Source organism: Hirundo rustica, chromosome 10 (genome assembly GCF_015227805.2).
Source record: "Hirundo rustica isolate bHirRus1 chromosome 10, bHirRus1.pri.v3, whole genome shotgun sequence".
Taxonomy (NCBI): domain Eukaryota; kingdom Metazoa; phylum Chordata; class Aves; order Passeriformes; family Hirundinidae; genus Hirundo; species Hirundo rustica.
This window is the reverse complement of record NC_053459.1, coordinates 20,332,644-20,357,187: the sequence shown is the minus strand read 5'-3', so window position 1 is coordinate 20,357,187 and position 24,544 is coordinate 20,332,644. Positions and strand designations below refer to the sequence as shown.

The 24,544-nt window shown below is 40.0% G+C and overlaps 1 protein-coding gene across 8 annotated transcripts in view; it reads left to right on the top strand.

Moving 5' to 3' along the window:
• The window catches only part of NAALADL2 (N-acetylated alpha-linked acidic dipeptidase like 2), a 430,994-nt gene that overhangs the window by 157,489 nt on the left and 248,961 nt on the right, over positions 1-24,544 (top strand). For 2 of the 8 annotated variants that reach the window (XM_040074853.2, XM_040074860.1), the window contains exon 1: positions 4,929-5,031. The exons of the other annotated variants lie outside the window; for them this stretch is intronic. In XM_040074853.2, the coding sequence (XP_039930787.1) occupies positions 4,929-5,031 (103 nt within the window). Of the gene's footprint in view, positions 1-4,928; positions 5,032-24,544 lie in introns of those variants that run through there. 8 annotated transcript variants of the gene reach the window in all.

The window sequence follows — 24,544 nt, the reverse complement described above, 5'->3', positions numbered from 1 at the left end:
GCAGCCATGAATCATCTTTATGGATGTGTTCTGACTAAATCATAGGACTCATTAGGTGTGGATGGATGGATATCTGAGAAAATGATATAGGTAATAGGCTGTCTTCTAAGATAATGAAAAAGTTTTCACCTTCACTTTTCTTTATATTCTTGCCTTGGAAATGGTGGCTTCAATGCAAAGCTTGCGAACGCACGGCTAACAGTGAGCCCATCCCTGTAAATCCATACACAAGGGACTGATTCATGTGGTGGAGTGGTGATTATTCACAACTGGGACTTCTGTAGCAGAGTATTTTGTCAGACAAGAACAAATTAAGTCTGGGTTCTTTTTTCAAGCTGGAAGTTCTCTGGCATCTGATGGCCAAGAGAGGATTGTCCCTGGTGTTCTCAGAGGAAGGTGGGGCCGTTTACAGGAATGAGTTTCACAGGAATGTGCAGGAAACAAATCTCCCTAATTTCGGTTTTGCCAAAACAGCCATTTAAATAGCAAGCATTCCTACTACACATGGCCTCTGTGGGAGAGTATTTAATCTTTCCTGTATAATTTATTTATTTCAAGGAAATTATTTTATTCTTCTACAGAAGAAGCGAAGATATAAGGAAATTGCCTCTTGGCCGAGTCATATCTCTTAACCCAGAAAATGCAATTCACCCCTCAAACGAGCTGGGTTAATCTGCTCTTCTTGATAATGTTTTGCTATAATCAGATTTTTCATAGCTGTTCTGTAAATAATAATTTTTTTTTTGATCAAGCTTTCAATTTATTTGTTGCAAAGAATGGTTATTTAACAACAAAAACCCACCAAAAAAGTGGCGTGAACATTAACTGCCCTAAGACACGAACTCATTAGAAGCACACAGTCAGATTGATTGGACTGATAGTGATGGTGATGATAATAATAATTGCATTACAGCAGTGCCTTAGGATCCTAGCTGTAAATGAGGTTCTCATTCTTGTAGGTAAAAAAACTAAGATCCTCTCCAGCTGAAGAAGTGAAATGAGAAGCAGCGAGAGCTTGAATACAAATCTTCCCTTCCTTTTTGTTTACTAAAAATTTAATAAAAAAAAAAAAAAAAAAGAGGAGGCCTGTCTGGTTCCCAGCCAGATACAGAATCATTTAAGGTAAGACCTCTATGATCATTGAATCCAACCGTTGACCCAGTCCTGCCAAGTCCACCAATATGCCAAATTCTGTTCTTTAGCACCTTCAAAAGAAGCAAAACATCTGTTGAGCATTCATATGAAACACTGCCATACCGGAATATGGCACATTATCCCCTCTGTTTGTGGTAAGCGGTTAATAAAGAAATGAAATCATGAATGATTCAGGTTCCAACTGCAGTTGTGCAGGTAGTGGTGGTAATGAGCAGGGAGCACAAATGCCTGTTTGAAGGATGAATTGAGGTTTGTACCGAGCTATTGCTTTTGCAGTCAAGCAGATGTCATGGGCTTGCTTTACAGGATATTATGATATATGAAACCAAAGGCTTCTGAGCAGTAAAAATTACTCCTGTCAATTCATCTTTGTGTATGGCACTTTGATATATCATTCACAGCTTAATTATATTGTCATAGTCGTGAGATAAAAACAGAAGTCAGGTTGACTCTTGCTTAAACCTCTCTCTGAAATAATGCTTGTAGGTGAAGAAATCCATAAGATCTGTATAAAATTCCATTATACTGCATTGTGCCATCAATAACAGGTTCCTTCCATCCAGTTTCACATCATGCAGTTAGGGAGATATTCATCAGCTATCACTCACTGCACAGGACGTCAACAGCCAACACCAGAGATCCACAGGGAAAAACCAGGGAGTGGGAATTGTCCTTTTGGACAAGCCTTGGAGTGGCTGGGATGTGGGATGTGCCAAACCACACTGGAATTAGGGCAGTGGAACCATGACAGAATCCTTTGGTGCGTATTTGTGGGTCTGCCTGTGAGAAGTGTCTGATAATTCCACCTGGGAATGCCTGGCTGTCCCATTCACCGACACGGAGACTGTCACCTGTCTCCAGATGAAACTCCTGGGTGGTGGCACCCAGGGCCCCTTCAGCTGCCATCCCTGGCCAGGGGACAGGAGGGGATGAAGTGCTTTTCAGATCTTGAGCTGGGCTCAGTTTGTTACCAAGGAGATGGATAGTTTTTTGGGCTTGCCTGTAAGCTGGTGGCTTACACATGAAAAAAAACCAAACTGGAATCAAAATAAATGGCACCATGTTGTTCAGGCATGCGGCTTCTGAGGTTTAATTGTTATCAACTGCATTGATAAAAGCAAAACCCAAAGGAATATTTTCTGTGTTCTCACACTCTGTGTTATTCTTCGTATATTTTACCTTCATCTCATGAGTTCCTCCTCTGTGAAGCTCTTGGTTAAAGTGAAATTGCCTATGGATTCCTAATGGAGATCTACACTTCATCCAAAAAATCAGCGCAGTTAAATTAGGTTAAATTTTTCAAGGTGTTGTGTTTGGCATACTGCTCCTGCACATTTTGTTTGATGCTGTAATGCATATACAAATTAAATATCATATTAATGATTTCTTCCAGGTGCTGCAGAAAAATGAAAAAAGTAATTTAAATTACTAGACAAGTAAATGTAAATTAAGATAAGGGTGCTTAAACAGTTTATTGTATTATTTTCTGCCCATGTTTTACATACATTGATTCAAACGATGGGTTGAGGCATGCACTTAATTTATTTAATGGCTTCCTGCTGTAGCTGTGATTTTGCCCATGGGTGGCTTTCGGAGTGACAGCTTGGAAGGCAGAGAAAGGTTGTTTATCTTTTAACTCCAAGATGGGAAGTCAAAGGTGTGGACAGGCAGAGGTACCGGCGATGAGGCAAAGTGGTATCTGCTCAGTAAAAATGGCTAATGAGGAAGATTTTCATTGCAAGTGATCACTCTCAAGCACTGTGGAATTTTTTCTGTGGATGCAAAGGTAGGGCTGCTCCCATATTCATCTGCCTGGGAATGTGGCACATGCTGACAGCACAATTCGGATATATGTGAGCAAGGATATTAATGAATCATCAGGAAAAAGTTCAGACATACAATCTTCCGTACTTACTTTGCCGCTAAAAAATCAGATTGGCTGTCATAAGTTACTAATCTGAGCCTTCTAACTGTACCAATTTTGTGCCTCTGCCTTTCTCTTCACTAGTTTAATGAAATTTTGCTTGCTTGACTCACATGTTAAAGAATCCATGTAATAAAACAACAGAAGAGAAAGAAAAGCTTGCAGGATTCCCTGGATACCTGGATGTAAAGAAATGTGTTGGAATCTGATGTTTTCAGATACTTGCTTTGCTAAAGTAAATACTTTCCATGTATGCAAAGGTGCTTGTATAATTCACGTATTTTCCCCCTCAATTTTACATGTTTGGCAAAAAACCCCAAAACATTTAGTATGCTATCATTTTGTAAGAATGCTGCAAAAAAATGGAAGAGTGCTACAAGTTGCTTGTACAGTGCATGGCACATCTATACATGGGAAAATTATAGGAAAACTTCTGATCAAAGTCAGAACACAAACCTTCAGCTTTCAGACAACACAATTTCAACATTCTAGGAAAATGAGGATTTTCTTTTTTCCCCACTTGAGGCCCCAGTTTCAATGAAGCCTCTGTGAACTGGTACTTACTGTGCAATTTGAGGCCTTTGCCCTGGGTGGAAATCCTGTTGTTATTTAGCAGTAACCTGCTGCCCCTGAGGCACAGTGTCAATTCATGTACGGTGTATTTAGTGATGTGTTCTGGGTGCACTAAATAAGAATTTGATTTTCCATTAAAGACTTGTTGAGAACAGCTATCTTTCTGAAGAGCTTTTCACATCTGTTCTTATCTTACTATTTTAATTGTCTAGAGCTATATCTGTGTGCCAAGATTCCTTTTTCTTTTCTGTAATAAATTCCTTTATGATGCTGCTGGATGCTGTTGTTAATGTGGAATTGCCTGGCTTCACTTGGCGATTCTAATGCCTTTTGGGTGAGCTTTGTCCATCTGATTGATACTTAATAAAATCCGTAAATGTCTCTTTCTAGTGTGTGGGTAATTTGCTTTTTAAAAAGGGAGGAGGTGGAGTCCAATGTTGTGTAGTGATGGTTGGCTTTGTAATATTGTTGTTCCTTTAGAACAGCATTCACTGGGCAGGAGACCAAAAGCAACACTTTAGCTGTTATTAATCTCTGGAATATTTAGGCTTCTGTTTTTGGCATGGTTTGCTAAAAGAGTGTTTCGCCTGAGTAACCAGTGTCTTCTGAAGGAAAAAATAAACAGATTTGTTTATCTGTAGCAGCTTGTTGTGATTTTTCACTTCCTTTCTCTGTTTGTATTTATTATATTTTGTATGCAACGTATAAATATTGATATCTTGGAGAACAGTTTTTACAAATAATCTCTTTCTAATGTGCTTGTCTGTGTCTTTTTTTTTTTTTTTTTTCTTTGTCAGATGATATTTTGCTGCTTAGCAGAATCCTCAGACTTCCATTTTGTGTTAGAAATTAACATCACAGACAGGCAATTAAAAAAAAAAAATACTCTTCCAGGCAGTCATGGAGATGGTGTTCTTAAAACAATGCAGGGAACATGGAACTTCCCAAGCTGTTGAGAATGCGAGTGTAACCCTTGCTGGTGAAGCTGAGTAAATGCTCCAGACATCTCCAAAAGGGGTGTGTGTGTGTCTTCAAGGTGCTGATCCCAGTAGCTGTTCCTTGATTTTTCCCTTGTGCATCCCATAATGACAATTCTGCCCGCCCTGGCAGAGCACAACTCGTGTACCACGTTGGAAGCTTTGCCAGTTCTCCTTGGGGAGGAAGCTGAACACGTGGAGACCTCCTTGACACTTGTCTCAGCTGTTCCCAGGAGTGAAAAGTAAAAGGCTGGATGGATTTGGGTAGGAGGGGTATAAAATTAGCTACAGGTGAAGGAATGTTGAGGCTAATTCAGCCTGGAAGAAATTATCTTGCTACACTGACTTCTGCAGGTTTGACTAGTCCTGTGTGTGAAAATAATTTTAAATGTCTCCATATATGTAAGTTGATAATTAAATAATTCTCTAAAATGTTTCTGTTTCTATTCTACGTTGAAGATTTTTAGTAGTGGCTGGTTTTTAATTTTGTTCTTTAGTCAAACTTAGTAGATGATCACGTCAAGTTACTTGCTGAAAGTCTTATTGATTTCCTTAGAGTTCCTGCCAGTTTCTAAATGTTAATCTTGATAGTAGGAGCTCCTTGCTCTGCAGCTCCCTAGACTTTTGTTTAGGTAAAAGTAAGATAAATTCCTCAGGTAATAAGATGGGCTTGTGTGTTATTGTATAAGTAATGGATTTAGTTACTCTGATGATGAGTGAAGTATTTCTCCTACTGTACAAAGATTCAGCAAAACAGATTAGAACTGGACTAAACTTTAAGCCGCTGCTGTTAAATATTTCTGTCGAGGCAATGCAGGTGCTGGACTTGCTGGTTTATTTGATAGGAAATCTGGACTCATTCCTGAGTTTGCCCTGAAAGTTTCCTGTGAGCAAATAATCTCTCTTAATTTGCCTTCTGTAGGGGAAATGAGAAATAATAATCTTCTCTTGGCTAGAACCTGATATTTAGCAATATTTTCAGATCTTGAGAAGAAAAATAGATTTTTGTTGTCTATGTACACTTTTAAATTACTGTGCTTGTAAATTACTGTGGAATTGCTACAGTAAATTACTGCCCTATAAAATACTGCTTCTCACTGGCTTGGGAAGATTTTTTTTAGTGTACATGCCACACTTAAAAGATACTGTAACATAAATCAAATTTATTTGAAAGGTATTATTAGGTTTTCATAGTCTCTACTGAATAGTGGCGTATCCTTAGCAATGATTACTCATAAATCCCACAATTATTCAAAGAATAGCCTCACGATTAGAGTAGCATTGGCTGTGTTATCCTGTGTTATTACAACAGTATGGAAGCATTTTAATAATAACAAGGGATTTAATTGGTATGAAGACTTATTTGTGGAATGCTAAATACTTTGGTAAGCAAGGCATTTGAATTGTGCATTACAGGCACCTGGAGTATTATCAGCTAATTAGGAACTGGAAGGGCATATGTGGTGTTAGCAAAGGCTGATTGACTTCTGCACCGTTGTTTTTCAGTATTAAAATGGCTGGAACAATGATTTTAAGTCTTACATGGCTCTGAGTATGGTTTATTACCTTCTGTGAACAGTTTCTAAAACATACTTTTAAGCAGTTTTCAGGGAACAGTGCAGGATTAAATTTTGCAATGAAGGCACTGATCTACAGCTAGAAAATAATGTCAAAGTGTTTACATCGTAATAGAATGGCATAAATATTTAATTTGTTTCTAGGAAAAGCTGTTTGTTTATCAGCAGCTGTATTTTCTCAGGTGGTGGGAAATTATGGATTTAGGTTGATTGGTCCAGGTAAAGGAGGGGAAGCATTAATGGGAGTCAGGTACCATGGGGAGTTCTTCATTATTAACCTGCCAGTTTTAAATTCCATCTGTAACATACTAATCAAATGCTTTTGACAGTTTAAGCTTTATTGTCACCTTTAAACCTCTACAGAAGGAGGATTTCCTCTGAAATCTGGTTGTTTCTTGCCTAGCTGTTAATTATGCCTAGTGACATCTCCTGCTAGTTTCCCCTTCCTTTCAGGCCCCTGTTGTCTGCAGCCTTCTTTTGCTTCCAGGCTGTGGTATTTTACCCTCTGTCTTTGCTGTTCCTCACAATGCTGTTTTCATTGAAATTCTTGGCAGAAATGGTGGCCCACACAAATATTTTATCTTTTGTTCAAACCTTTGGTTGGTTGGTTGTCAAACCTTTGTTTGACAGTCAGCTGTCAAAACCCCATGTCTGCTGGTGAGCTACAAACTCCTCCTTGCTGGAGGCTGAGTTTATTTTTCTAGGGAATAAAATATGTTATCATATAGGTGTGGTGCTGTTGAAAGTAGCTCAGAATATATTCTTAATGCTTCGCAGAGGAGGAAGGCTGTTGCTAAGCAGGCCGGGGTGGGTTGTCATTTTGTGAATACGTACCTTGTTCTTTGCTTGTGTGAGGCTCAGAGGTGGCTCCTCACCAGGGCAGCACAGGGGGACACAGAGTCCTTGTCCGCGCCCCTTCAGCAGTGCAGAGGGGACATTTGTGAGTGGACTGGCTGGAGAGATGTGCTCCACTCTCCTTCCCACTCAGAACTTGGCTTGCTGGAGCCAGCTCCCTTAAAATCAGGCTCCAGCTGTGCCCAAGGGGTGACTGCTAAGGAGGCAGAGGGGGAGAGCACGTCCCTTCTCCCTGCTTCCCAAACCAGATGTGTTTTTTGGGAAAGGCCCCAAAATCTGTAACGTTCTGAAAAGCTGTGGCATTACACCAGGGTTGATGGCTGGGGTTGAAATCCTGTGCTGGTTGGTTTTTTCGAAAAGGGCTTTCTCCACCAGAGCTTGGGTACTAGTAGTGCTTCAGGACCTGTTGTGGTGCTTGAGCCTCACATTAAAATGTGCATTTACCCTAAATTAAGTAGATATTAATGTAACAAACTGATTTTGTCCTCCAATGTGGTTATTGGTACCTTCAAACCAAACAAATAAACTCCACATGGCAGAGTTCCCTCTTGGCTGTGCTGCTGGCAGGTTATTTACTGGTTTGTCTGAGAGCAGTGTCAGGAGCCCCTGAATTCCCCTTGCCTCACCCAAAAAACTCCTTCACCTATTAACACGAGCTGGAATGCATAAGGTGCTCATGGAGGGAAATATTTCACAAGTACAGCTGAAGGTAAAGGCCTGGCAGAGTGATCTTGTGAAATCAGGTGCTGGCAGACCTGGCAGGGAAAGGATCTCACCCATTTAATGAGGTTTTTTTGCCCTTGCAGCTGTTGGAGTGCCAGCCTTCCAGGGCATCGGGATACAATTTGCTTATCTAATATCTGTAATTAATCTGTGAGCGCAGCAGCGTTGTAAAGATGGAAAATGATGAACGGCAGTAAGGCATTTCACTTCTGTTATATATCGTACTCTCCAGCCAGATTATTGTTAACTCCAGATGTTTTATGGCTTTTTGATAATAGCACAGGGTGTTTTATTCTGGATATTAATTGGAGTTACATTTTCTAGTGCAGAAGTTCATTCTGTCCTTCATTAAATAAGCTAAAATTGCACTGTTTGTCAGCTTATGGTTCTAACAGCTCTTTATTTTTTAAGAGTTGTGTAGGAGGAAATTCAGATTTATTGTCCGGTATGCTGCTAGTCTGGGACAAGTAGAATTAGAGAGGAGAAACACCACAATCTCACAGCTCAGCACAAAGCTAGAAAATAACTCCAAGACCAGTGATTTTTTATCCTGTTTTGGTTGAAGAATCTATTAAATTGAAGTACATGAGAGAGTTTTAGAAGAAATTGATTTCCTTACTAACAATGTTTTCTTGCCTGAATAAGAGTTTAATCATATTGGTGGGAAACAAAATTGATGAACCTTTAACATCAGATGGTACAGAAATAGTGATTAGAAACCATTTGCCTACAGCTTAGAAGACAAAAATTTAGATTAAGCACAACTGAAACATTAATTTAATCTAATTCTGTTGAAGTCATGGGGAAAATCTGCTGCTGTAAAATTAATCTTACTCCTCATTTCCACTTACGAAGAGAGTGAAATAATGTCAGTATAATTCTAGTTTAAAAGTCATCAATATACATTCCTGTCCTTTGTACCTGATGCAAGCATACCTCTTATTTAGGAACTGTCCCCCTCCTTGTCCTGTTGCGTTGCTTGCTTTCTGCCATTCCTTGTCAACAAAGCTGTCTAGATTGAGCTTCCCAAAGCCAAGAAAGTGAGAGCCCAGCAGTCAAAAGCCTGCTTAGAAGAGAATTTATCAAAAGACCAAAAAAACCCATTTCTCAGCTGCTTTGCCATGCTTGAGCAACCGTGGCCTTGGAGCTGTTTCCTGAAAGAAATGCAAAAAACCCCAACCAAACAAACCAAACCGAAAAAATCACCCCTGAATTTGTGCACAGTTATTTTGCTTTCCAGCCAGAATTCTAGGCTGGGCATATAAATAGTTTGGACTTGAACTCCGGTTGCCTTTTCCCCTCGTCTCTTTCCATCTGATCTCCATAAACCATGGCTGAAGGAATCATCTGGGGAGTGTGTCTCTGCTGCTGGTGCTTCTGTGTGTTCACTATTCTGGTAAAAGAAGTGCTTTAGGGTTCTGTTGGGAGGTTTGTTTTGAGACACTCTTGTCCTTTGAAACAAACACTTCCTAGATAAGAAGGGCACTCTCATTTAATAAATAATTCATTTCTAATACTGTTACTGGCTTCCAAAAATAACAACAAATTAATTAGTTCAGTCTCTGAACTCAAATACTGTTTTTGCCTCCTACTCTGTGCAACACCAGAATGGGAACTGTTGGCTCACAGGTTCCACCACGCTCCTTCCCAAACTGTTCAGAGGCACCTGGACAGGTTTGGCCATAAATTCGTGACCTTTCCTAGGAAAAGTCCAAGGAGACCTGTGGTGTCTGATAAAGTTCATCAAAACGGATTTGTATTTGTGCTACTAGAAAGACCAGATATTACAGTTAAATCCTCGTACTTCTCATTTCTGTCAGCACCAGGGATCAGGTTGGTTGGTTGATCCCTCTTCCCAGCTTGCAATTAGTGAGCAATAAACTACTAAACTACTTCAGACTGACTGAGGTAGGCAAGTTTTTCTCTTCTCTTTCAGCTCTCGCTGCCGCTCCCAGTTCAGCAGCTTCCTGGTTGCGTGCATCTGGGCTGAGCCTCCTGCGGTCCTTTCCAGAATTGCTGATTGATACTGAGAAAAACATCATCTACTGGGGTTTTAGAGACTCCATCATTTATGTGGGGTGTCATCCTTCTAACACCTAATTTGTATTCATTTAGGAGCTTGTTCTGGGGCGTTTTGAAGTGTTGCCACGGAGCCTTAAAATTTAAGAGGTCCAAGTTGTGGTAGCTTTGCGACAGATGTGGTGAGAGCTGGAGTGTCACCTGAAGTTGGGTACAAGGCAAATAAGCCTTGGTGCAGCCGCTCGAAGGACTGTGCACTGTGTGTAGGGGACAGTTCTGGTGCTGTGGGAGGAGGTAGTGACTGTGTGACTCAGCCCTTATTTGTGGGGCAGTCCCTGAGGTGAGGGCAGCGTGGGGTGGGTTATTCACAGCACCGGCACACCAAGGCCTGCTCCGCTCCTCTGGGTTTGCCGGACACAGGAGCTGCCCCTGTGTGGGAAATGGATTTGTAGGGAATTCTCAAAGCCTGACTGAAAGCTCACATAGCCTTGTGCATCTGTGTGCAAACTCTGAGAGAAGGTGGGCTGACTTAGAAATGCCATGGAATAGGACAGACATTGTTGAGAGAGAAATGGAACTAGAAACAAGTTTCAAATAATGGCCTTGCAAACAGACCAGATATTTTGGTGAAATAGAACTATGAAGGATCCGTTGTGTCCAGACACACGTGGGGTATTTTTAGATGACTGGCTTAGAAGCATTAGCAGTGCTGTGGCGAAAACTGATATGCCAAAAAATGCTTATAATATATTATAACGAGGAAATAGTTGTGATGGCCTGAATTGTAACATCTGTACCATCTCACGCTTCTCATGAGACTGAAAATGGAATAAAAGTCTTTAAAACGCCTCTGGGGAGCCCCGTCTCTGGGTCAGAAGAAGGGTTTTTCCGACAGCCGTGTTTGCACAAATGAGAAGTAATTTGGCTTGGCTGCAGAGCGACAGGGCTTTGCTGACCCCCCTTGCTTGGCTGCCTTGTGTTCCAGGAGCTCAGGCGGGGTGGTGGGGAGTGGCCTGGCTGCTGTGGGTGACACAGCAATCTGTGACATCTCCATGGTGTATCACCTGGCAGCGCTGTCACCGTGTCCCCATCAGGGTCCGCGGCGTGCAGGGCGAGCGTGCACGCCGATGTGGGATTTCTGAGGGTCAGGCTTGGGAAAGATTGTAATGCCTGCATTCACAGACACTCCTACAGGTAAAAGCCAGGCAGCACGAGCAGTTGTAGCAGTGCTGGCTCTTTGCAGACTCAGTGCTGTTGTGTTTGTGTGGAAGTTGCGTGACGGCAGCAATGGCAGTAATGCAGATCTGAGATGTGCTGTAGCTCACTAATACCGAGGCTTTCTGACATCTGTCATCCTGTTGAACAGGAGACCTTTATTATGTATCTGCTTTGGTGATTTAAGTCCGTGGAGAACTTGCTGGCTGAGAAAGCTGTGCCACATAATGCTGTCAGATAACTTTACTCGAATGGATGCTTTTCTCTTTTTTTAGACACATTTTTAAACCTAAAACAAATAATATCTCTATAACAGAGCAGTGCAGTTTTTCATTGGATTGCATTTATTACATAATTCCTTTAAAGAGAAACCAATTATTTGATTGTTCTCACCTACCAAAAAATATCAATTAGCATGCCAGACTAATTAATCTTCTAAAAGGTAACAATCAAATACAGCACATTTCTTCCCACAGGAAGACAGTACTTCTAAAGGTCACCATTTAGCTGTGCACCTCCTTTTATTGCACTTTCTCAAAAAAAGAAAAGGGGGGTGCGGGGAGGAGGGGTTGAATGATGAGAACTCAGTTCTCTCTAATGCTTAATAAACTTAACCTTTATCATGGTATTGAACTTGATGATCCTGCATGAAAGAGGAGAGCATGCTGCTTTAGAGGCATTTGTGCTGACTGTTAGTTAATCATTTTTATTTGCTTTATGGATATGACATGGAATATTTATTAAAATTCTTTAGAGCATAGTAAATATGAGGAGAGGTTAAAGCAGCAGAGGAAGAAGGATTTTTCCTTGGAGCAAAACAGGGAGTGTGGGGTGTGTGGGTACAAGTACTGAAGGGGATGCATGTTGACTACAAAAAAATGTCCTGAGCAGGTGTCCTCATATCTGATTCTGGACATAACTTCTTGAGGTGCAGATAGTGCAAAGCAATTTATGCTGAGGGTTTTTTGTTGTTTGTGGTTTTTTTTGGTTTTTTTTGGTTTTTTTGCCTAGGTTTTTCCACTGTGATAAATGGTTCAAGAAATTTGTCATAATTGAAAAGAAATACTGAATATTTTCTGCCTGTATGGTCTTCTTACAAAGTGTGTGAGAAAACAATCATTATGAACAGGAAAAAAAAAAAGAATAAAAATATGATACTTTGCAAAGGGGTATTCTCAAAGCCCATCAAATTCAAAGCTTTCAAATTTCAGCTCTGATCAGGCATCTTTTATTGCTGCATTGTAAGGAGTTAAGTATCTTTTCTCAAGCAGACTATAACTCTTCATCACACATGGTATGCTAAGTTGCTTTAGGAGGTAACTAGAGAATGAATTTCTTTTATTGCTGATCCCAAAGTAGTGCCCAGAAATTCATAGGTTCCATAAGCGTTTCTAAAGATCCATTAAAACCATCCTAAGCATGATGGATGGCAGGATGCTCTGGTTTACGTCATGCTCTTCATCTATACTAAAAGTAAGCTCTTGTTTCCTTAATTGAATATTAAATTTATTTTATTCCTCAGTAGACTAGACTTTTAGCAAGTATAAATCTCACTTCTATTTGCAACAGGTGTGCTAGCCTCACTCAAAACACACCCCCTACTGTGACTCTTTTCCCAAGAGATTTAAGCACTTTTGCCACACGGTGCTGATTGTGCTGTGAATGGGATCTCTGTAGATTGAGCTGAAATGTGCACACCTGAGCTTCTGCTGGCTGTGGGATGGGGCTGTCTGTGCAGTATTAGGGGTTAGGGTTCTGCAGACAGTTCCTCAGGGTTGGACCATCACTTGGAACAGAGAATATAAAAAGCATGAAATAATTTTTTTCTCATCTCTTGCTTGTGTGTTTTTCTCAGAGAAGGCGAAGCCAAGTGGTGCTCAGAAAGCAGAGAAAAGGCACTGGAGGTGACAAGTGTGTTTACCAGGCAGGGATGGAAATGTGACATGACAAAGATGATAAATTTTGTGCTTTTTCTGTTCCACCTCTGGTTTCAGATCAATTTTTGCCTTTTTCCAACTTGTTTTTCTTTTCCATGATGCCAGTATGCGTAGCAATCAACATCCTACATCAAGAATATATGTTCACTGCCTCATGGAGCCATGCCAGCATCACTTATTTTTGGTCTCCTTGGGCTGGGAAGTGAGGGCAGCAGTGCCAGCAGTGAAGCGGAGCCCTTTGTCCCCTCAGCTGTGCAGCAAAGCCAGTCACTGGACCAGGAGCTAAAACAGCTCCCACCAGCAGCACTCAGAAGATGCCCCACCTCTGAATTTGTTTTAGGGATGTCGATCATTTGTGATATTTGATTTGCTTGTCAGTCAGTGCCAGCCTTCCCAGATAATGGGAAGTGGGGCTGCAAAGGCTCCTTCATGTTAAAGCCTCTTTAGTCACTGACAGTTTTGGTACAGAAAACATCAATCAGCATCACTAGTGGGAGGAAGCTGTGCTGTCTCTGTCAAATTCCAGTGCTCCTGATTAGTGGATTTTGTTGTTGTGTTCCTATACTCCCCCAGGAAACCCACAGGATCACTTGTCTGATGCTGTGTTGGCTTCCAGGGACATAATGTATAGCTTATTCCCAAAGCTGTAAAGCCTGATTGCTCTCCAGGAACAGCAAGTGTCTTCAGAAGTCAGAAGGCTGTTTTTGGGCTGAGTTTTTCTCTGAGAAATACATGTACAAAACTTTTTGCTGCCTTGTGTGCACCTTTATAGATGAAGTAAAATGTGCTGGCAATCGCTGCTTTAATTCTTGTGTGGGCAGCTGTTACATTTATATAAGTATTACTCCTTTTGAGAAATTGCTAGGAGATATAAAAGTTTAAGTTCTCTGCTGGAACATAATTCTGTTTTTTTGTAAAAGCCTTGCATCTCCCAGCCATCGCTGTGCTTTGCCTGTCACAGGCTTGAGCTTGTCTTGCTGCCTCTCTTACAAATCCAACTCTTCTGCAGCCACCAGCTGACAGCAAGGAGTTGATTACTAACAGAATAAATTTAAAATAAAACAAAAGCAAAATGCAAAGCTTCCCTCAGTTGAGCTTTCTCATAGAAACCAGGGAGGATAAATGGTAATGACTGTCTTTAGTGAGGTCATCTGTCAAACAACCCCTTAAACAAACATTTCTGGTCAGAGGGATAAAAGGAAACACGGAATGTCTCAGTTTGGGATATTTGAATTTTTTACACTTAAAGTGCTTGTCAAGCACTGGAACATGTTGCCCAGAGAAGTGGTGGAATCACAGTGTTCAAAAGGGGTGTGGATGTGACACCTGGGGATGTTTTAGTGCTTGTTTAATGGTTGGACTTGATGATATTGGAGTTCTTTTCCAACCTTAATGGTTGTATGGCCTATGATTGTATTAAAGTAAATAAACCCATTTGGTCCTGACCCAGCTATACAAATTTCTGTCCTCAGCCCATCCAGAAGGGACTGCTGTCATCTACACAGGTCAGAGCACAAGATTTACGCAAACTGTGTTTTCGCTGTGGTGTCTGAAGCAACTTTGGTCAAACTTCCTCCATGACAAAAGTGTGTGATTTCTTCTGGGTGTGTTAAGTTTGAAACTCTCGGTATTAGAAGGAGATTTATAGGTTTAGTGTTGAGGTTGCCTCCATTGACTAATAAGGCAATTTTTTTTGAACATGTGGAAGAGTTAAAATGTTAATTGTGATGCTTGAAATGTTGGGTTTTGCCTACTAGATGTTTGGATATTCAGTTAAGTGGCTGTATAGTAAATATTAAAGGTATGTTGTTATACTTGGAGCAATTCACCATGTCCTGGTTTTCTATAAAAGGACTTATGTTTTATTGCTAAAAAAGGGACATATTTGTCAGAGGGAAAACCCTGTAAAATATGAAGAATTTCTTTGTGACTTTGTAACAAGGAGAGGTAAAGCTGTTTGCATGCAGGACATCCTTTCTCATCTGCTGCAAGTATTTTATACACCTCTGGCTGTAAGATCAACAATACCTTTCCATGGCTTGCTGCTTCTGTGAATAATCAGGGAACAGTCTCTTTTGCAGTGGGTTTGATTTGATAAGATTTGGTACTGGAATGATATTACAGCTTGCAAATATTTCAGTCAGCTTTAATGTAAATTTTTATACTATGCTAGAATGAAGCCACAGTCTGAAATAATTTTACATCATGAGCCATTCTAAATGAAAGTACTTGCAGATTATTTCCATCACATGTGTGCAGGAAAGAATCTGTTTCTGCCTAAATAATATTTAAGTCCATTACCTTGGGAGAAAACAGTCATTTCAAGCTTTAGCAGCTGAGTGGTGCTGAACTTTAGTGATGGTGATAGGGATCGTTATCAAAGTGCAGCCTTCTCAGGAGAAACCTTGCTCCAAACAAAGTTTGGGAGCCTCCCTAATTAAAGTCCTGGATGGGCACGGTCCAACGCACTGAAGGCTGATGATGCAGCGGCTTGGCTTGGTTTGCCCAACTATTGGAAGCAGATATAAATTTATTTAAATATATTTTTGTATGTATATATGTGCACACACCTATTTCTGATACATATATATATATATATATATATATAAAAATAAACATGCAATATCCTTTTTTGCCAAAGGTGGCTATAGTGTTTTGTGCTTTTGAATTCATAACCCAAATTTCTGCCTTTGGGGGATTTGATGGTCTTGGAGCTTCCCTTCTCCACATTGCTGCTCCTGCAGTGCAAACCAGCCCAGTTTAACTTTCCTGTGTGCTGCCTTGTAGATCTGATGTGTTTTGTTCTTATAGGTCAGACAGTTTGTGAGTGAAAGAAGTGCTGGGCAAATATCAATCCTTTAAATATCTTGGGATGACGCTGAGGGAGTTGACTGAATCGTGACTATAGTCATTGGAAAAATGAGCAAACAGTGCAGCCCCCAGTTATAAAATCACCTAAGTTCATGTGAGCATGTCTGAGTTGAGATGAAAAAAAGATAATAGTTGTGCATGTGTTAAAGTCTTTATTGCTTAATAGTTGTGCATGTATTAAAGTCTTTATTGCTGTGGAATTAAATAAGGTTATTGGCCTCGGGATCTTTGGTTTGCATTGAATCGCTGAATTTTGAGGCTGGGGTTTTTGCCTGAGGAGGTCAAGGAAAATAAATGTCTATTTACATTTACACATTTTAAAATGTAATTTGATTTATGTAGCAATTACTAGGAGAAAAACAGTACCTTTTTCTTAGGGTTATTTCTTTGTTTTCTTCTGTGGAAACTGAATCCTTAGAAAAAAATCAACATCCAGCATTAGGAATATCCTGGTTTCCACACTGCATATTCTTTTAACATTTACTGTTGGCTTCTGCAGAAACATTTCCTGCATGTTCTAGAAAGTTGCCTTTAAACTTGGTGTACTGATACTCCTGGAAGGATTTAGGGTCGTGCAAGGCTGCCAGATAACTTAGGCTTCCACTGCAGCAATAGCAAATTTCATCTCTCCAAGGCTTCTGTTCCATGGGGTTGTTACTGGAACAAGAACTGAACAAATATTAAGTCATGCCACGTGTGGAGAAACTTAATTTGGCAGTGTGGATTTGATTTGACAGTTGGCTCTGGAAATGTGGCTTTTTTTACTTCCTCTTGTATTAAATCTTTGGGCAGGGTCTTCAGATATTAATCTCGATTTTGTCTCTGCCCATTGTTTCAGAAGCGTTAAGTCACCTTCATGGGGAACACCAAGGTCTGCTGAGTAAAGAAGGGCAGATTTAGCATATTTGGGGTGGTGGGGTTGTGTGGGCAGTGTGCCAGCCCCTCTCTGTGTCCAGGCTCTCCCAGCCCTCGCTTTACTCCGAAGCCTGGGAGCTGGGTGTGCCTGCAGGTAAGGCAGCATCCTGTGCTAGGTTCTCTGGGCTGGCTGCAGCAGCACAGTATATGGCCCTGTAAAGCTGATTTAGCACCTGTAACCTTGGTGCTGTGCTCCCCAGGGACAGCAGGAGCTCTCAGCACAAAATGCTAAACTGCTCTTCCCATTTTGCTGTAAGATCAGCGCTTTTATGTCGCCAAAGCTGTTGTATCTCTGAAGTACCTGCATTTTTAAAATCAAAGATAAAGATGTATCTAGAGCACTTCTGTTGTTAAATTTCTTTATGGTACCTAAACCAAGCCATGTTTTCAGTACTCTAGTGGAAACAGAGAAACACTGGTTTTCCCTTATTTATTCTTGACCTCTGGCTGCCTGAAATTCAGTCCATTGAGTTTAATCTTCTTGCAGAGATTAGTAAAATAGTATGATTAATAGGATCAAAATCAGATGTTTTAGTGTACTGAAACCTGTGTTTGTATACAGGAAAAAAAACCAAAACCTTTCAAGTGTCTACCAGCATGTAAAATTACCTGTCAGTGTAATATATGCATATGTATTTTGTTGAGATATAGTAGGTGTACGTGAAATCTGCCAAGAAATGTGTGGTTTTAAAGATGTTTAACTTTTTGTCCCCCTCTGTAGATGGGTATGTAGCAGTTTCAGGTTTATAATATATATATTGGATAAAACAGAAGTATGAAAGTTAGGTGAAACTATCAACAATGTATTTTTTAAAAGTATGATACTTCTGTTCTTCATTAAAATTTATGGGAATTCTTGGACTCCTGTTAATGATCCCAGTGTTTTGCAGTGCTTGAAAATTAGATTTTAAGTGAGAAAAGGGGCTTATTTGAATTCCCTAAACCAGAATAACCTTTACATTTTCAGAACTATTTAGAGTGGTATTAGCTCCTCAGCTTCCATATTAAAAAAAAATAAACTCAAGAAAAACAACCCCCCAAAAAAGCTGCTACTGACTTGAACATACCCTGAGTTATTCAAAGCTAGAAGATAGAAAGAAATTTTCTTTCTCGTGTTTATCTTTACAGCATAAGTATCTTTTTAGCATAGGATGTGAACAACTCTGTAATTCTTCTGTACATCTAAATTGTATGAAGAGGTGTCTTCTCAGTTCAAGCCAGATCAATGCAAAGTTCTTACTCTAATAACAAAATGGCAGGTAGAGAAGATCTATTTTCTTTTTTTTTTCTTTCTTTTCTGTGTTGTCTAAACTAATTTTTGTGAGTTACTTGGACCATTTTTGATCAGAACCAAGGTTGGGAGGAAATTATGTGTTGGTATTTTAAGGTATGATGCCTGTTTACCTTTTTGACTTTAGAAGTCCACGTTCTTCATAGCAAATGTAGGGAATTTTTTATATTCTGCATAAAAGTGCTGACAAAGGGTTGAGTGGTCAGACATTACGTAATCCCAGACCTCTCAGGAGTCCCTGTGAATACTGAATGTTATTAGTTTGGGCACGTGGAAGTCTCAGACCTGCGAATTTCTTCTTGGACTAGTGACACTTGGGAGAGAGGTTGGTGTTGTTTTGTTTGTACAAGAGCACGGTGCTTTATGAAATCCATCTGCTGGCTCAGCACAAAGTTCAAGCTCTGGATCTGTAGACATGTTGCCAAAAAATGCAACCTGTGTTGCTGAAATATTCCCTTTCATGAAAGTGTGTATGGGTTTATTACTCCAGCAGCTCTTTTGAAGAGGATCAGTCAGATCAGCTGAAAAATGTCTGCATAAATTTGGAAATGCACATGCAGGTATACAAATATCACGTTTTGCTGTGTTTTCCTTAACTCTTTCACTCTTTCACTTAGTAAAGGACTAAGAAGATCTCGTTGTGATTTTAATACCTCAGCACATCCCAGCTGCTGGTTCTTTGTTACCATGGGCAATTCAGGAATCATTATGAAGGAATTCTTGGGTATGAGCTGCAGGGACGTCATAGCTTTCCTCCCAGGGCTGTGCAGGAATTCCTGCATGAACATGAGGCACTAAAAGTTCCAAGTGTAGCCACAGTTCAGTTTGCATCAGTTACAAATGGGGTGCTGCTGCTCCTATTTGCCTAGTAAAAACCAAATTTTTCTGTTTTTCCACAGTGTGACAAGACAAACTAGAGGAGATCTAACACTCTTCTAGTCTGAACATTTGACCAAGTAACTGCTAAAATGCCAAATGCTATTCAGGCATGTTCTGCAGGAATATGGCATTTTTGGGTGTTTGTATTAGTGCATTGTAAATGTTAACAAAAGTAACCATGATGAGCCATTGAAACTTCTTGTACATGAGTAAAAAAAAGTCAGAATAATGCAAGTAACTATAATAATTTTAAGTAATTTTTAAATGTTATTTTTAATATTAGGAGGGGTTTTTTTTTTGAAAAAAAATGTTTCCAACTAGTGCCTCTTTACACTGCACTGTGTCCCTTTAAATTCTGAGCCTCTCTGCTGGGGTACTGCTCCTTCTCCTCCTGAATGTGGTGCTGCCTACATTGTGCTTCATCTCACTGTGCCACCTCTGACCATTAATGCAAATTGGAGGCCAGATAAGAGTTGCTCTGGATTTAAATTGGTGCAACTCACAGCAGAATCTGTCTCCAGTTCATATTAATGACTGCAAGTGGGAGAAGCTGCCTGAGCAGCGAGGAAGCTCTAATGAGACCATGTTCCTTCACCCGTAGCCATATCTCCGCCACCTAGTCTCTTTTCTAGACTGTTGAATCAAGTTCATTTAATTGCATTTTCAGTTAAAGTCTGCGAAGTGCAAGTATGGGAATAAACAAGGAATCATGTTTGCATGTTCAAATGTCTTTCTCTTTAAATTCAGTGCTTACATTTTTCTTGATAATTGCACTGGAATTGCTCTGTGCAGGCATGGCTGCTCCGGGGGGCTGGGGGAGGATTTTTAGCCCTGTTTCTTAGAGCATCTGCGGCATTGTGAAAGCCCACACTCACTTGGACCTTTTCCTCTGGAGGAAGTTCCCATAAAAACCAAGAGAATATTTGTTTGTCCGTGCTGCTGTTAATAACAGAGTGAGATTTCTGTGCAAAGGCACTGTCTGTCAGCAAAGCAAACACAGCATGTTGTGATGTTTGTGTGCCTGACTAAGGACAGTATTTATTTCATCCTTGGAGAACTTGCACGGAGGACAGAATTCCCACTGTGTCGAAAAGGATCTGCAGCAGATACCCTAAACTCCCTTCTTTGATAAAGTACCTTTTGTCAGCAAGTGTGTATGTTGAAAATTAGCACTTCCTTCAGCGCAAAAACCTTGACATTGAGTATAATTGAGGAGGTTAGTGTTGGCGTGTTCGTAAGTATTACCTGTCATTTGAAATATGACAGTGCTGTAACTGCAGGACCTTGGGGACTTCACTGCGCTGGCACTGCCATCTGACTGCCTTGGAGTCTGTGAGACAGCTTCCGAGCCACTTCGACCCTGAGATAATTAACATGGCCCTGGAGGCTCCTGCCTTTTGCTTTTCTGCACTTGTTGTTTAATAAGATGTTTGTTGCTCTGCTTGTCTTTGACGCAGAGGTGTGCCATTGGGGACACAAGGTCCTTCACATGCTGTCACAGTTAGTGGGTTTAGGTAATGCTGTCTGTGCAGCCATTCCTTTCAATTCCAGCAAATTAAAATATTATCATCAATTAGCCAGCTATGCTGGGTGGCTCTCTCTGTTTCTGAGGGGATGCACATATTTGTGGTGTGTGGAAAGCAAGGTGACAGGGAGGGAGACTATTATACAACTCAATTACCAGGGAAAAAGTCAGGTTTTAAGCAATGTCAAATGCTAAAGTGATATCACAGGATGCAGAGATGAAAGGCAGAAGGCAGCACTTCAGGGAAGGGAGAGATTGTTGCTGTCTGGGAGGTGCAGCCTTGGGGTGGAAGGTTGTCAGCTGTCTGTGGTCAGCAAGACAGTTCCTTTAATCACTTGCATTAATCAAGATTGTGATGGTTTAATCCATAAAGTCTTTTTGGTGTTTTACTGAAAGCAAAACATGTTTTAAGGAGAAACGAGAGAAAACAAAAAACCCAAAAAAGTTTGGAACATCCTTTCATAGGCAAGCTGAGCACAAATGGTTTTACTTTTCCACTCTGTGAAGCAATGTTTTAAAGGGTTGTGAAAAATTCAGCTGTGTTGCTCCAGAGAGATTCATGGTAATACTTAGACAGCTCACATGGCTGAGCTGCTTTTTGAATGTTGTAAGAACTCAAAGCAACACTAAATCTAAATCTAAATAATCAGCTCCAGTGGATGGCATGGTTGAGTCAGGGTGCTCCCACAGAAGGGCATTTTTAGCCACAACAAAAGCTTCACAAAGTCATCTTGTTTCTAGGGAATTGCCTGTTTCAAGGAGAAAAAACCTTAAGATAGTCTCCTTCAGGGTGTTTTTCTGTTTTTTTTCTTTAAACAGTTGTCCTCTTTTGTGTGTGTTTATTTCTGAAGTAAACAACAAATGAGCATAACCTGGAATGTGCAATATCAGAGAGCTATGGTTATAGTATTTAGCTTTTCATTTCATCGTATAAAAACAAATGGAAGTGGAAAGGTATCTCATTACACCCATTTAGCTTGAAATACTTCTAATCTGTCTTGCTTGTGGAGAGTATAATTTATAGTTAGAACTGTGAAACAATGCCAGATAGTATTGAACAGTGAGTTTGGCTGTTTTAGAGGGGTGCTTTGAGTAGAGAAGCTTGGAAAATGCCATCAGAGAAAGTTGCAGATACTGAAAAGATTCATTTATGCACCGCAATCCACCCATAAGGACTCACAGTGCAATAACATCTTTCCAGTCCCTTAGTGTATTTTTTCCACTGTCATGCTAATACAGGATGAAAGGGAAATACAGCAGTTTTCTTCTAATAATCCAGTATTAATTCAGGAGTTAAAGCCAACATGACTGAAAGCTACAATATTCTAAAGACTCATTCTCCAGTTCTTTACATTATGAATATAAATATCTTCTCAGTTATAGACATTAGGCTTTCATTGTATAGCCCACCAGTAGGCATAAAACATACGAGAAAGATGTCTGCATTAGGCTATTGAAAGAGCACTGATTTACAGCTCTTCTGTAACCTCACTTTGCAAATATTAAGGGAACAGTAAAGGAAAAAGGTATTGAGAATTCTACATAAATACATTCATCTTTGACTTTCATGTAGGAGTTTGGCTGACATGGACCTTTTCTTTTTGTTTTAAACGACAAGTCCCACATTTGTTACTTAGTCGTAACCTGACAGGAAAATCACAGGAGAATTTGAACAATTCCTAGTTGATTCTTTTCTCCCTTAAAAAAAATTCCTGTTATTGGAGGGGAAGAATCATTTTCTCAGTAAAGATGATGAAGTGCAGGATGCTGATCAACTGTGGCTTACATTTTATGAATTCTTGCTTGGATTTCAGTCAGCAGTGACAGAAGACTTCTGCAAGAGATGTGATCCAAAACCTCATTGGAGTGGGTGGGGCTGTTCCTTGGGTCACAGCCAGGCACTGCTGCTTTCCTTCTGCCTCGGCCTCTGCTCTGAGGCTGCAGGATTTTTTATGGGAATTGCGGAGATAAATATTGTAGGATGTCAGAAGGCTTCCAGTAGTGGTAAGAAGCATACTGCACACATAAATATCCTTTTTCACAAAGCCATTTAACTTTTATTTATCAGAAACCTATGAAGTTCTGTCAATTTTCCTAGTGAATGGTAGAAAATAGATAGAATTAAGTGAGTAAAATTAACAGTAATAAAGTTAGGGAAGCATGAAATTAAAAAAGTGATTGCAGTAATAAGGTATAAAAGTTTTTCAGGAAAAATAATACCCTTTTCACTTGGTGAAAAACATTATTAGTACTACCTATTAAAGGAGAATATATTTATATGATCAGTATCACGTCAATGAAGTCTTGATACTTTTTGGTTTTACCTACTCTATTCAATTTGATTATCTCAAATTAATCTACTTTAGAACTGCTAATCAATTTGTTCTTCTCATTTTAATGATAGGTAAGTGTTGCCAGCTTGCTTTTGAAAAAGAAAAGGGCTGAAGCTTATGAGATAAGTGTAAAGAATCCATTAAAAAGGCCTTTAGTTTTAGGTTCTTGAAGGTGTATAACTAAAAAAGAGGTGTAGAGCTCAGTATTTGCTGATACCTTCAAGTAGCATTTGGATGCTTCAGTTTGCATGTTTATACAGTGGCAACTGGATGCAAAATATGTGTGCAGCCCCTGAAACAGCAGCTCATCCCTCCAAGGGAGAGCATGCTACCAAGGATGAAGGAAATAATTATTTCTGCCTTTTTTCTGTTTTTCTCCACAAATTTTCATGTGCTCTTAACAAATTTCTCAAAACAAGGGAATGGAAGAGGAGCGAGTGTGAAGGAATGTAAGTCAGGAGGAAGACTGAGGTTACACATTGCAATATTGTCATTATTCTAAGAGGTGGATTTGAATTGTCTTGAGAATGGAGGCTCTGTTAAATTGCTGAGATAATGGACTCGTGCTTAGGTCGAGGGAGGGAGATGATCTTCTCCATCAGTTCTAGGGCTCTTCCATTCAACATTTGGCATAACTCTTTTTTTCTGTTTACAAGGCCTTGCCATGGGAATCCTGCCTTGACAGATTTATCTATAACCTCCCCCTCCACAAATTTTCATAGTTTACAAGTGCCAGGATCAATAAAGCCCAGTAAAATCTTGGTGTAAGTCTGAGCAGCAGAACGGCAAGATCATGGTTTGTGCTACATGAACATGTTATGGCAGTGTTAGGGTTTTGTATACAGATGAATTTAAATCATTTCACTGAAATAATATATTTGAATAACTGCTGAGATTCTTTCTCCTAGAGAGCTTCATTAAAACACTAATCCTCAAAAATTTAGAGAGGGGAGATATTCAAAGGAATGTCATTTTATTACACTTTTCACAGCAATAATATTTCCCAGCGAACTGGTAAGCAAGTTCCTGTGAGATGCTTTGCTTTCACAGTTTTCCAGTGAGTTGGTTCTTTAGGTGTTAAACAGCTCTAACAGGCCTGGATAAGCTGAAAAGCTTGATAAGGTCAGAATGTTGAACGACTTCTGGAGACATATCTTACTCACAAAACATGCATTAGGTTCACTGAATTCTTTTCTATTCATCTTTTCATCTCTGTTTTAATTTCACATCTTATATAGAAATGTCAGCGCATTATTGTATATTTTTCTGGTTTTATTACTGAGCTTTGCAGAGCCGATCTTTGCTATTTTCTTGATTCTTGCCCTTTGAATAACCTTTAAATATAGGTCCACTTCTTGCTGGCGGGCCAGCTATGCCGTGAGGGTTTGGAAAGGAGCACTTGTAGAAAGAAGAGCGTGTGCTGGGAAGCGTTAAATTTCCCTGCGTGTTATTATCTGAGTCGCATCAGCTCAGTGGCACATTAAGTAATGGGCTGTCATGGTCTGTTGTTATGGAACAGTTCCCATGAACCAGCACTGGGTGTATCTTATGTAACAAGGCTATCTTTAGGCTGATGTGCAGGATTTCACATTCAGCAGGGATGGAGCTGCTGTTTTAATTTCTGCCTCTCTGTCTGTATTTTTTTTTTTTTAATGCACGCAAGTAGCACGTGGAAAATGGAGGCTGTTGCTTTTTCTGCCTGCTCAAAGGAGATAACGTTTCTTCAAATAGCCGTGTTCTGGAGAGAATAAAAAATTCTGGATCTGTGACTTGAA